This window comes from Phyllobates terribilis, unplaced genomic scaffold (assembly GCF_046119375.1).
Source record: "Phyllobates terribilis strain yellow unplaced genomic scaffold, ASM4611937v1 Scaffold_1__5_contigs__length_1240528914, whole genome shotgun sequence".
Lineage (NCBI taxonomy): Eukaryota > Metazoa > Chordata > Amphibia > Anura > Dendrobatidae > Phyllobates > Phyllobates terribilis.
The window spans coordinates 84,592,638-84,605,980 of NW_027362761.1; the positions used below are offsets into that span (position 1 = coordinate 84,592,638).

Sequence of the window (13,343 nt, forward strand, 5' to 3'; positions counted from 1 at the left end):
TGCCGTGTTATTGGGGTTCAGTAACGTCAGCTGTTCTCCTGCTGTGCGGACGGCAATTTCTCCTGATTTGTCCACATCCACTGTACTACACATTTTAAAGTTGCTCCAATTACTCCTCTGGCTCCTCTGTTTTCATTCTTATCCCTGGGCTCCAGCACCGCCAGTTGGCGCTCGGAAGTGCCGTCTGCACAGTCAACACTTGCTGCCGTGTTATTGGGGTTCAGTAACGTCAGCTGTTCTCCTGCTGTGCGGACGGCAATTTCTCCTGATTTGTCCACATCCACTGTACTACACATTTTAAAGTTGCTCCAATTACTCCTCTGGCTCCTCTGTTTTCATTCTTATCCCTGGGCTCCAGCACCGCCAGTTGGCGCTCGGAAGTGCTGTCTGCACAGTCAACACTTGCTACCATGTTATTGGGGTTCAGTAACGTCAGCTGTTCCCCTGCTGTGCGGACGGCAATTTCTCCTGCTCTGTCCACATTCTCACTACTACAGATTTTAAAGTTGCTCCAATTACACCTCTGGCTCCTCTGTTTTCATTCTTATCCCTGGGCTCCAGCACCGCCAGTTGGCGCTCGGAAGTGCCGTCTGCACAGTCAACACTTGCTGCGGTGTTATTGGGGTTCGGTAACGTCAGCTGTTCCCCTGCTGTGTTCACGGCAATTTCTCCTGCTCTGTCCATATTCACTGTGCTACTTATTTAAAACTTGCTCCAATTACACCTCTGGCTCCTCCGTTTTTAGTATTTACCCTGGGCTCCAATACCGCTAGTTGCTGCTCAGAAGTGCCGTCTGCACAGTCAACGCTTGCTCCAGTGTTATTGGGATTCAGTAACGTCAGCTGATCCCCAGCTGTGTGTCCGGCAAATTCTCCTGCTTTGTCCACATCCACTGTAGTACGGATTTAAAACCTCCTCCAAATACACCTCTGGCTCTTCTGTTTTTAGTATTTACCCTGGGCTCCAGCACCGCCAGCTGGTTCTCGGCAGTTCCATTGGCTCTTGTACCTTCTGCTACCCATCCGGGTTCCAGTACCGTCAGCTGGTTCTCGGCAGTGTCTTTGGCACGGGTACTCCCTCCTGCCCAGCCTGGTTCCAGCACGCCAGCTGTTTCCGGGTAGTGTCAACGTCACTTTGCCTCCAATGCGTTGTCCTGTCGTGTTGCGGTCGGGTTAGCCGACTCTATGGTGCCTGCAGTTTAGGTGACTCCTATGTGGGCTGCGGGATCTGGCAATGAAGGCTGGTTCCATAGTGCCAATAGGACAAGCACCCTCTGTAGGACTGTGGGTTTTGGTAACTGCGGCCGGCTCGCGGCCTTGAACTTTTTTTTTACATGGGTACCTTCTGCTACCCATCCGGGTTCCAGTACCGTCAGCTGGTTCTCGGCAGTGCCTTTGGATTAGGTGCCTCCTTCTCGGTATCCAAGTTCCACCAACGTCTGCTGGTCCTTGGTAGTGCTTTCTGGCACAGGTACCTCCTGCTTAGTAACCGAGTTCCAGTAACATCAGCTGGTCCTCGGTAGTTCCATTGGCTCTTGTACCTTCTGCTACCCATCCGGGTTCCAGTACCGTCAGCTGGTCCTCGGTAGTTCCATTTGCTCTTGTATCTTCTGCTACCCATCCGGGTTCCAGTACCGTCAGCTGGTTCTCGGCAGTGTCTTTGGCACGGGTACTCCCTCCTGCCCAGCCTGGTTCCAGCACGCCAGCTGTTTCCGGGTAGTGTCAACGTCACTTTGCCTCCAATGCGTTGTCCTGTCGTGTTGCGGTCGGGTTAGCCGACTCTATGGTGCCTGCAGTTTAGGTGACTCCTATGTGGGCTGCGGGATCTGGCAATGAAGGCTGGTTCCATAGTGCCAATAGGACAAGCACCCTCTGTAGGACTGTGGGTTTTGGTAACTGCGGCCGGCTCGCGGCCTTGAACTTTTTTTTTACATGGGTACCTTCTGCTACCCATCCGGGTTCCAGTACCGTCAGCTGGTTCTCGGCAGTGCCTTTGGATTAGGTGCCTCCTTCTCGGTATCCAAGTTCCACCAACGTCTGCTGGTCCTTGGTAGTGCTTTCTGGCACAGGTACCTCCTGCTTAGTAACCGAGTTCCAGTAACATCAGCTGGTCCTCGGTAGTTCCATTGGCTCTTGTACCTTCTGCTACCCATCCGGGTTCCAGTACCGTCAGCTGGTCCTCGGTAGTTCCATTTGCTCTTGTATCTTCTGCTACCCATCCGGGTTCCAGTACCGTCAGCTGGTTCTCGGCAGTGTCTTTGGCACGGGTACTCCCTCCTGCCCAGCCTGGTTCCAGCACGCCAGCTGTTTCCGGGTAGTGTCAACGTCACTTTGCCTCCAATGCGTTGTCCTGTCGTGTTGCGGTCGGGTTAGCCGACTCTATGGTGCCTGCAGTTTAGGTGACTCCTATGTGGGCTGCGGGATCTGGCAATGAAGGCTGGTTCCATAGTGCCAATAGGACAAGCACCCTCTGTAGGACTGTGGGTTTTGGTAACTGCGGCCGGCTCGCGGCCTTGAACTTTTTTTTTACATGGGTACCTTCTGCTACCCATCCGGGTTCCAGTACCGTCAGCTGGTTCTCGGCAGTGCCTTTGGATTAGGTGCCTCCTTCTCGGTATCCAAGTTCCACCAACGTCTGCTGGTCCTTGGTAGTGCTTTCTGGCACAGGTACCTCCTGCTTAGTAACCGAGTTCCAGTAACATCAGCTGGTCCTCGGTAGTTCCATTGGCTCTTGTACCTTCTGCTACCCATCCGGGTTCCAGTACCGTCAGCTGGTCCTCGGTAGTTCCATTTGCTCTTGTATCTTCTGCTACCCATCCGGGTTCCAGTACCGTCAGCTGGTCCTCGGTAGTTCCATTTGCTCTTGTATCTTCTGCTACCCATCCGGGTTCCAGTACCGTCAGCTGGTTCTCGGCAGTGCCTTTGGATTAGGTGCCTCCTTCTCGGTATCCAAGTTCCACCAACGTCTGCTGGTCCTTGGTAGTGCTTTCTGGCACAGGTACCTCCTGCTTAGTAACCGAGTTCCAGTAACATCAGCTGGTCCTCGGTAGTTCCATTGGCTCTTGTACCTTCTGCTACCCATCCGGGTTCCAGTACCGTCAGCTGGTCCTCGGTAGTTCCATTTGCTCTTGTATCTTCTGCTACCCATCCGGGTTCCAGTACCGTCAGCTGGTCCTCGGTAGTTCCATTTGCTCTTGTATCTTCTGCTACCCATCCGGGTTCCAGTACCGTCAGCTGGTTCTCGGCAGTGTCTTTGGCACGGGTACTCCCTCCTGCCCAGCCTGGTTCCAGCACGCCAGCTGTTTCCGGGTAGTGTCAACGTCACTTTGCCTCCAATGCGTTGTCCTGTCGTGTTGCGGTCGGGTTAGCCGACTCTATGGTGCCTGCAGTTTAGGTGACTCCTATGTGGGCTGCGGGATCTGGCAATGAAGGCTGGTTCCATAGTGCCAATAGGACAAGCACCCTCTGTAGGACTGTGGGTTTTGGTAACTGCGGCCGGCTCGCGTCCTTGAACTTTTTTTTTACATGGGTACCTTCTGCTACCCATCCGGGTTCCAGTACCGTCAGCTGGTTCTCGGCAGTGCCTTTGGATTAGGTGCCTCCTTCTCGGTATCCAAGTTCCACCAACGTCTGCTGGTCCTTGGTAGTGCTTTCTGGCACAGGTACCTCCTGCTTAGTAACCGAGTTCCAGTAACATCAGCTGGTCCTCGGTAGTTCCATTGGCTCTTGTACCTTCTGCTACCCATCCGGGTTCCAGTAACATCAGCTGGTCCTCGGTAGTTCCATTGGCTCTTGTACCTTCTGCTACCCATCCGGGTTCCAGTACCGTCAGCTGGTTCTCGGCAGTGCCTTTGGATTAGGTGCCTCCTTCTCGGTATCCAAGTTCCACCAACGTCTGCTGGTCCTTGGTAGTGCTTTCTGGCACAGGTACCTCCTGCTTAGTAACCGAGTTCCAGTAACATCAGCTGGTCCTCGGTAGTTCCATTGGCTCTTGTACCTTCTGCTATCCATCCGGGTTCCAGTACCGTCAGCTGGTCCTCGGTAGTTCCTCAGCTTTCTTGTACCTTCTGCTACATTTCCAAGTTCAAGCTTTTTGAAATGGTTCTTGGTAATCACTCTGGATCTCCCTGACGAGGACCCTGAAGACGAGGACCCTGAAGACCAACCCTAAGAAGACGAGGACCCCGAAGACAATGACCCTGAAGACGAGGACCCTGAAGACCACCCCGAAGAAGACGAGGACCCTGAAGACCACCCCGAAGAAGACGAGGACCCTGAAGACCACCCCGAAGAAGACGAGGACCCCGAAGACGAGGACCCAGAAGACCAACCCGAAGAAGACGAGGACCCCGAAGACGAGGACCCCCGAAGACGACGACCCTGAAGACCACCCCGAAGAAGACCAAGAAGATGACCCTGAAGAAGTTGACCAAGAAGACAAAGAAGAGAAGACAAGCACCAAGATACAGAAAAACAAGAGACAGAAAACCAAGAAGCAGAAATACAAGAAGCTGCAGAACAAAAAGCGGAAGAACATTAAGCATAAGACTAAAAATCAGAGCAAAAGATAATATCTAAATTATAAGCAGAAGATGACTAAGCAGTGTATGGGGGTGAGTCCGTTCCTCCTCGTGGTGCCCCTGGAAAAGACCTGCTGCTGCAGGCCAAACTGAACGCGGACAAATCCTGTTGTAAATCTTTTGTGACGGGCAGAACGAAAGGTGTAATGTCCAACCTTTTCTAGATAACAACTACAGGAATGCCTGTCACAAATAAGAATATGATGAAGAAGAAGAATATGAAGAAGATGAAGAAGTAGAATATGAAGAATGTAAAAAAAAGAATAATACGAAGAAGGTGAAGAAGAAGAAGGTGAAGAAGAAGTGGATGAAAAAGATGCTGAGGATGATGAAGGAGAAAGTGTGGGAGAAGTAAAAAAGAAGGTGAAGAGCATGGAAGTAGTGAAACATAAATATCTGACAAAATATAAAAATACTTAACATAGTTAATATTTCCGTAACTCAGAACATAATAAAAAAATATTAATTCCTGCTATTCCATTTGACTGGGCTAAACCTCTATGCCTTTATTGTCTCCCCCACCTCCCCCAATACATTCTACATTATTCTTAGTTGTTTTCCTTCATGTAGAAATAACCTACAAGGAAAGAAAGGGTTTATTTTAATTCCGATATTTATGTCCCATTGACTTGCATTGGTTTCCGGTATCGGAATCGGCGATATCCGATACTTTTTCGGTATCGGTCCGATCCAATCCGATCCGATATTTCCCGATATCGGAAGGTATCGCTCAACACTAGTGCCAAATATAATGCTGTCCTAAAATGAAGTGGATAATGACTGTTTGGTCCACTGCCACTTACAGGAAGACCACATCACTAATTTTTGAGTGACTACCAGCCAAAGGCACCTGAGGACGGTAAGGTTGTAAGACTGAAGAGCTGGGTAAGACTTGGTTTGTCATCAGAGTGTAGAAAGACAGATTAGTTTCTGATATTTTTATAAACAAACCTGATACAGAATAGGTTTTCTGTGAAAGACCACCCATTATAAAATTCCTTTTTGGGAGTATGTTAAAGTAATAAAGGGTTCCCTGCTCGGGAGTTATAGCTGAGATGAGTATAAAGCTGACCATACACACTAGATCACTGTTTGGCTGCAGGTCTATCGTTCGGTCTACAGCCATTTCAGCCTACTGTCCCATACAGAGGAGTGCTTGATCAGTAGAGAACTCCTGTGATCTTTATGAGAAAGTCACCATCTGATGTGTCTCAAGGAGAACAACACAATCAGCAGTCCGTAATCAGACATGCACGATCGACATCTCTCTCAACCATCAGCTTGATGGCGCCCTCATACACATTAGACTATTGATCGAACCTGTCGATATTGGCAGATACAGTCGACTTATGTTTAATTTGTATGGGAGCCTTAAATCTTTAACAGACTTCTAAGGATGGGTATCAGCTGTCTTATAGTGCTTCATTTGGTAAATATCAGATGCGGAAAGCAAGTAAGACAGAAGGATGCCTAATTTGCCTTTATTTATGTAAAACCATCATTTATTAGACAAAGCAGAAGCTAATGTAGTTTTATATTAAAATATATCACCGCACAAGGACCTACAATACTCACATATTACTGACTTGAGTGGACTAACCAGATAAAATATAACCTTTATGCTACACATTAAAACATATTTTTCCCAAATCTGCCAAGCTTGCTGCAAGTCTATCCTAGCAACCTCCAGCAACAACTATACTTACTATACATGCTATATCTTTTCATTTACATAGTTTACAGATCAGGTTAATTGTTTTTATATTGTGATAGATTGGACCTTTCTGAACACAGGGATACCAAATATGTGTATTTTTTATTTTTTTTATATTTTCATTTTCAATGCGGGGAAAGGTGAGTGATTTGAACTTTTATTTTATTTTATTTTTTTTCAGATTTGTTTTTTACTTTTCGCTATTATTGTTAGCCCCCTTAGGGGACTTGAAACTGCTGTCGTTCAATCACTTGTGCTACACAACAATGGCACAGCATCACTGCATATAGCTAAAATCTTTTGTTGCTCACCCACAGGCAGGGTTTCAAAGTAGCTCCGTAATGACAGGCATTGGGGCCATCAGCTGACCCCCAGATGTTATGCTAACCCATCAGCGACCCGCGGTCACGTCACGGGAGCACCAATGGGTGGATAGAATGACACGCAGGCATGCCAACGCATGTTAAATACTGGTGTCAGAGATTGATAGTGGAATTTAACAGGCTAACAATTGGGGGCCGAGTACCACTACACCTGCGATTGTTAGCAGCAGGTCCGGGATGTAATAAACAGCCATCACTTGCCGAGTATGGCACGGGTTCACTACTTGAGCCTGATCCATACACCTGCTTCCGACTTGCTCTGTACATGTACGGCGGATGTCGTGAAGGGGTTAAATATGTAACAGGTAATAAAAAGAAATAATTGATAAAAAATGCTACTTGCACTTTAGCATTAGTTTAAAATTCTACGCAAAGCACTGTATGATAGCAAGATGTCAGAAGGAATATAACTAGTATTTTTAGATCACTTGTTACTATTCAATTGAGAATAAATACAGCATATTCTAGTTGGTACGCACATGTTTTGCAGAATAATATTATTCCTAAAGATGTTTTAGCTTTCAAGATAAGCTACTGGTTGACAGATCGGATAAGATCAGTTTCACGCCAGCTGCTAATAATGACAATACAGAAGTGCTAGAAAGTAATATTGCTTATTAAGTGTGGATTATGATTCGGCTTTTTCTCAGTTTGCACTATTAATGGAAGATTCAATACATCATGGTAGCAATGCCATGACAGACACATTAAAAGTACTTTACCTTTTCTCCAGTCGTTTCAATTTTTGCTGAAATTTCTCTTCATTGAATGATGTGTTTAAAGCTCGATGGAGACGCTGTTTTTTTAAAAAAATAAGAGGAAGACAAAAAAAGAAGCCATAAATCTTTATTGTACAATAAGAGATAACTATTGGGAATGGGAATTTTCTGTAGTGTAGATGTCTAGAATTTCTAGCATATTCTAATATTTATAATGTAATACTTAAAAATCTCTTAACAAGAAAATTAATTTTCCAATAGAAATTACAGCCAAGATGAATATTAACATTTAATGTTTCGTGACTCTTCAAGTTCCAATGTACAGTATCTCTCAACCTCTCCACAGCTTTCTGTGGCAACTACAATGCAAGGACTTATTGAAAAGAGTCTTTCTTAATAAGGGGACATGGTGGAGACAGATGCTTCTGATTCATGAAGAGGTCCACGTCTTTTCATGAGTCTGGAGCATCTGACGAGTACCATGCATCTCCGTGTGCTAAGCAAGAAAAATTACTCCAGTCAGGTACTAAACTGAGATTTCTGGAGTTAAAAATCCTGCAGCTTATCAGGAATTAGATAAGCTGTGGTGTCACACCCCTGCCATACATCTGTCTCGCACTATCTCTGGCCTGGCCATTTTAGTAGAGCTGGGAAAAACTGGCATGAAAGCACCAAAAGTTTCAAAATGTTGGTATAGCTCCGTGTTTTGTGACTAGTAACTTCTCAAAGCTTTTATGCCATAATTCTGTGATGAAAGCTTTCATAAATCAGCTACTTTGTCTGTATGGAAGTTTTGTATTTTGTTTTAAATAGTAACTGTCATTTTTATTTTTTATTAAACAGTCATTAAAAATATTCTCAATTCTGAGGTAAAATCTGCATTCAGTGAAGACAGACTTTCCATTACTGAGAAAGGAGATGGCAGCTGTTACTGATAAGATTCTATGTAGATAGGAGGGGGAGGAGCTAAAGGCTCCTCCCCTTTCTACCCCTCCTATCTTCATAGAATCATATCAGTAGCAGCTGCCATCTCCTATCTCAGTAATGGAAAATCTGTCCTACTGATTTTCAATTCTGGCAGAGAAAGAAGTGGATTTCTTTGAAAAGATATATTACAAAATTGTTTATTGTCATGTGCATTACTTATATATGAAATGAAACTTAAAACAATAGTTACACTGAATCTAAAATTAGGGCAAATATAAAACTGATTATCAGAAGTATTTAATTTACTGGGTAGTAGTAGTAGCCTACTAAATATGCCCATACACATTGGGTCCTAAACTTTAACACATTATTTTATTACGTGTGTTTTTTACAAACTGTTGGTGTAAAAGAGACAAGCAATGAAGGTGGTTAGAGCGAAGAATGATATGTTCCATATCCAGTAACCTCCACCATATTTATAACAGCACTTGAACTTCTTTGATAAATGCTGTCCACTTTGCACATTTTTCATTGTCTCAGAAAATTATTCATCTTACAACAATGATAATAAATCCCCCAGTGTCTAAATTTTTAACCAGCTGTCTAAGGCCAGCTTTGTAGGGATTCTGTCAGTACTAGTGTTGAGCCACCCCCGTAGTGTTTGAGTTCGGTTCGGTTCGTCGAACACCCGTGTGTTCGCCGAACTGTTCATCGAACTGTTCGTCGAACACCTTCGAACACCGTTCAAACCAGGCAAACAAAAACACATAGAAACACATAGAAAACACCTTCAAAGGTGTCCAAAAACTGACAAACTGCTCAGAAGACATAACTAACACATGGAAAAGTGACAAGTACATATAGTCATGCGAAAAGAAAAGAGGTGGAGGAGTAAAAGGAGGGGGAGACACATATATAGGCATGTCATGCCCTTCTAAAATCCAAAAAGTGAGAAGCCGACACGGCCAGTCCGTTCCTGCCCGTGCCACCTCAGTGTCGCCGGGTTTGTGCCAGAGCCGCAGTGGACCCTGACAGCCAGCCCCCCTCTCCCAATACTGGTGCCTGTCCGCTGGTGGGTCGAGCGAGCCCCCGTGTGGTGGAGGCAGCTCTAAGCTTTTTAATTTAAATTGTCTCTCTAATTTGAATGAATACACTTTAAATCCTTTTACAAGGATCTATTGGAGGGCATGTCTCATGCCAGCAGCCGCGTAATTGCAGCTCCAGTAGCGTCCACTAAAGCTGCTGCAATTAAAAAGCTTTTATAAGGATCGAGCTCGGCTGTCCTCCACAAGGCATCCTACCGCCAGTCCCAGCCCCTATGCCTTGGGGTGCCTCCTGATGCTCTTCACTGAGTATCCCGTGGTCCCGAAGCATTTCCTTTGAAAAAATTAAGTGTCCAAACTACAGGTGGTGTAGCTTGCTTAACAGCTGGGATAATCCGCTGACTAGCAGACACTGCTACTAGGCACAAAGTATTTCCTGGGCTAGATGCAGTTAAAAATTTGTAATTAGATACTCTCGTTGGATGCTGAGAAAGCATTCCATAGAGCCTCCTGGCACGCCATATATTATTCTCTTAAAAAGTTTCGGGTAGGGGACCCTTTTATAGCCAAAATCACGGCCCTGTATCGCAATACGTCTCCTAGGCTGAAGATAAATGGAACTGTAGCACCCTGAGGGCTCGGTTGCTACAGAGGTATTGCACCTCACCCAGAGGTGTGATATCTCACTCTCAGGTAAGGATGTGGATCAGGACCCGACACCTGCATGCATTACACCACATTGCCGTGGGGCAGGGCGACCAATATGCCCCTGAGATGGGCACGACAGTCCCTGTCCCTGGCTGGAGTGGGGGGAGGGAACACTGAGGAAGGGGAACCCTGTAGTGCAGGAGCAGGGAGGAAGCAGTTCCTGGGTGCATTGAGAAGGGAGTATAAAAGGTGGGCACCATCTTAGTTCAGTGCAGAGAAGTCTGAGCAGAAGTGACAGGGAGCAGGGGCTCTGCATGAGCTCTGCTCCGGAGGCGGGCCTAGTAACAGAGGCCCAGGCCTGGAAGAGGGAGAAGGAAGGAAGAGGAGCAGAGAAGGCTCCAGGAACGAGGAATGAAGGGATCCCAGGGGTGCGGACGGACGAGTCATCACCGCACGCCCGAATCCACTTGCGTGGAGGGGTCAGGCCAAAGGGGGAGACCGATCACCGAAACTATTGGAGGCGGGAAATGACCCTCAGCTAGAAACCGGAGGCTGTGACATTTTATGTGGCGCAGCCCCTCGCTACACCCGCTAGTAAGGCACAACATAGGGTCAGGGAAACTGGCGCCAAGTTTACCAAGAGGAGGCCCGAGGCAGCCGGACAGAAGGGTTGGTAAGAAAGGCCCGACAAAGGACACACAAAGGGGGTCCTGTGAAGTGCTCCAAAGTTATCTGGGAGTTGTCTGAGCCCCTCACCTGGTGAGCACAGTACGACGTGGGCAGCCGTTACCTGCAGAAGTGGTCTGGATAATAAGAACTGTGAGTAAAGGCCCTGGACTGCATCACTGACTCCGTGTCGTTACTGCTGCTGCCCTGCACCATCACCCCCATCCTCCGCATACACTGCCCTGAGGCTATACTCCTCCCGTGGGGAGTTATGCTACGCTCTGCTGCACCCACAACACCAGCCTCAGCGGTCTGCCCTGCAGCGGCGGTTCACTCTGACCGCAATCCACGGGTGGCATAGTCAGATGTATAAACATTAAAACCACATAAATATTTCCGCCACTGGTTTGACCGCCCTGAGCCACGGAACCGGGTCGCCACCACGGAGACTACAACCACCAGCATCCACCAAAAAGGGTCCGGATCCGGGTGTCCCAAGGCCCAGGGGGCGCATCAGAACATTTTCATCACCTTTCATAATCACCAATGGGACAAGGCAGGGATGTCCTCTGTCCCCTCGCTTATACATCCTAGTGATGGAGCACCTGCTCTCATCAATTCGCCATAACCCCAATAATAGGTGGATTGAGGTGGCAGGTACCGAGTACAAGTGCTCTCTATTTGCTGATGATGTCCTAGTATATATCACTCAATCACATATATCCATCCCTGCTGTTATGGCTGAAATAGATCACTTTGTTACATGGTCAAATTTTAAAATCAATGCAGCGAAGTCTGATGCCCTCGATGTCTCCCTCCCCAAATCCATACAGGATTCCATCCAGTCCAACTTTCCCTTTGCCTGGCCCTCACAGCATATCAAATACTTAGGAATTCCTATTCATAGAGACCTCTCCCATCTATGTTATCTTAATTTTGGGCCCTTTATTGAACAACTCCATACAGACCACGGTTGGCAAGTTAGAACTGTAAGATTCACTACGTGAACCACTGGTGTTTTGTGGAAAAGCACATGTACACTGTGTTCCAAATTATTATGCAAAAAGTGTTTAGGAGTGATAAGGGAAGAATTTGTTTGTTTGTCAGTTAAACTCATCGATGGTGATGTGTGTCAGGGCACTTTATATCACTGTAAGCAATTGCAGACACCTGTGCTAATTAGTTTGGCAGGTGTGTCCAATGAAAGGCAAGACTACTTAAGAAGGCTGTCCCACATTATTAAGCAGCCTACATTTTCTGCCAAAATGGGAAAGAAAAAGGATGTGTCGGCGGCTGAGAAGCAACAAATTGTGGAGTGTTTAGGTCAAGGCATGACTACAATCAACATTGTGCGATGATCAGGATGAAGTGTCTTGGCAATCAAGAAGTATGTAGCTGATTCACAGTACACACGTGTGCGTGCTGATAAGGGCAAATTGAGGACTCTTTTCTACAGGCAATTATGTCAGGTTAAAAGAGCAGCGGCAAAAAAGCCTTGTCATAGCAGCAGACAAGTTTTTGAAGCTGCTGGTGCCTCCAACGTCCCCCGAACAACAAGATGCAGGGTCCTTCAGAGGTTTGCGGCTGTGCGTACGCCATCCTGTCGACCTCCTCTATCCACTGCACACAAGCAGAAATGGCCCCAGTGGGCCAAACAATACAAGAAGACTGATTTCAAAACTGTTTTGTTCACGGATAAGTGCCGTGCAACGCTCGATGGTCCAGATGGATGGAGTGGAGGATGGCTGGTTGATGGACACCCCACGCAAACACGGCTACAGCGCCAACAAGGAGGAGATGGAGTAATGTTTTGGGCTGGAATCATGGGGAGAGAGATTGTCGGCCCCTTTATTATCCCTGAAGTGGTAAAGATGAACTCCATAATGTATGTGGAGTTTCTCAAACAGCACTTCCTGCCATGGTTCAAGAAGAAGACCGTGTATTCCACAGCAAAATCATTTTCATGCATGATAATGCACCGTCTCATGCTGCACATAACACATCTGCATCTCTGGCTGATAAGGGCATAAAAGGGGACAAAATTATGGTGTGACCCCCATGCTCCCTTGACCTCTACCCCATTCAGAACCTCTGGAGCATCATCAAAAGGAGTGTCTATGATGGCGGGAGGCAGTTCACATCTAAGCAACTGCTCTGGGAGGGTATTCTGTCCTCATGCAAAACAATTGAAGCAGAAACCATCCAAAACCTGACAAATTCAATGGACGAGAGAGTTCAGAAGCTCCTTTCGAACAAGGGGTCCTATGTGCAAATGCAACATCACCTAGAATAAAGTTTTGAGTTGAAAACTGTTTGATTTCAGTTTCTAATAACCTGCTAATGCTTATAATTTCAAAAATGACCATATTTTGGTCTTTATTAAAATGAAAAGGTTGATCGAAGAGTGTGGGGGATCTAAGAGTGTGGCAACCCAGTAGTCAGGATAACTTCGAATTCTGACAATCTGAGGGTCATGTTGCAGGTAGTGCAGCAAGAAGGCACTTATGTGTCTTGCGCATCTCGGAGCCCCAAAATTATTTTCCGGGCTAGATGCAGCTAAAAATTATTATTAATTTTAAATCTGGTGGAGCTTAGTATAGATGGCCTAATAGATTCAGTGCTGCACACTGCTACAAAGTCCAAATTATATTCCAGCCAAGATAC

At 46.5% G+C, this 13,343-nt stretch overlaps 1 protein-coding gene across 2 annotated transcripts in view; it reads right to left on the bottom strand.

Moving 5' to 3' along the window:
• Nucleotides 1-13,343, bottom strand: part of GRIN3A (glutamate ionotropic receptor NMDA type subunit 3A) — an 847,513-nt gene that overhangs the window by 52,754 nt on the left and 781,416 nt on the right. For both annotated transcript variants that reach the window (XM_073664672.1, XM_073664682.1), the window contains exon 9: nt 7,399-7,472. In XM_073664672.1, coding sequence (XP_073520773.1) covers nt 7,399-7,472 — 74 coding nt within the window. The remainder of the gene's footprint in view (nt 1-7,398; nt 7,473-13,343) is intronic.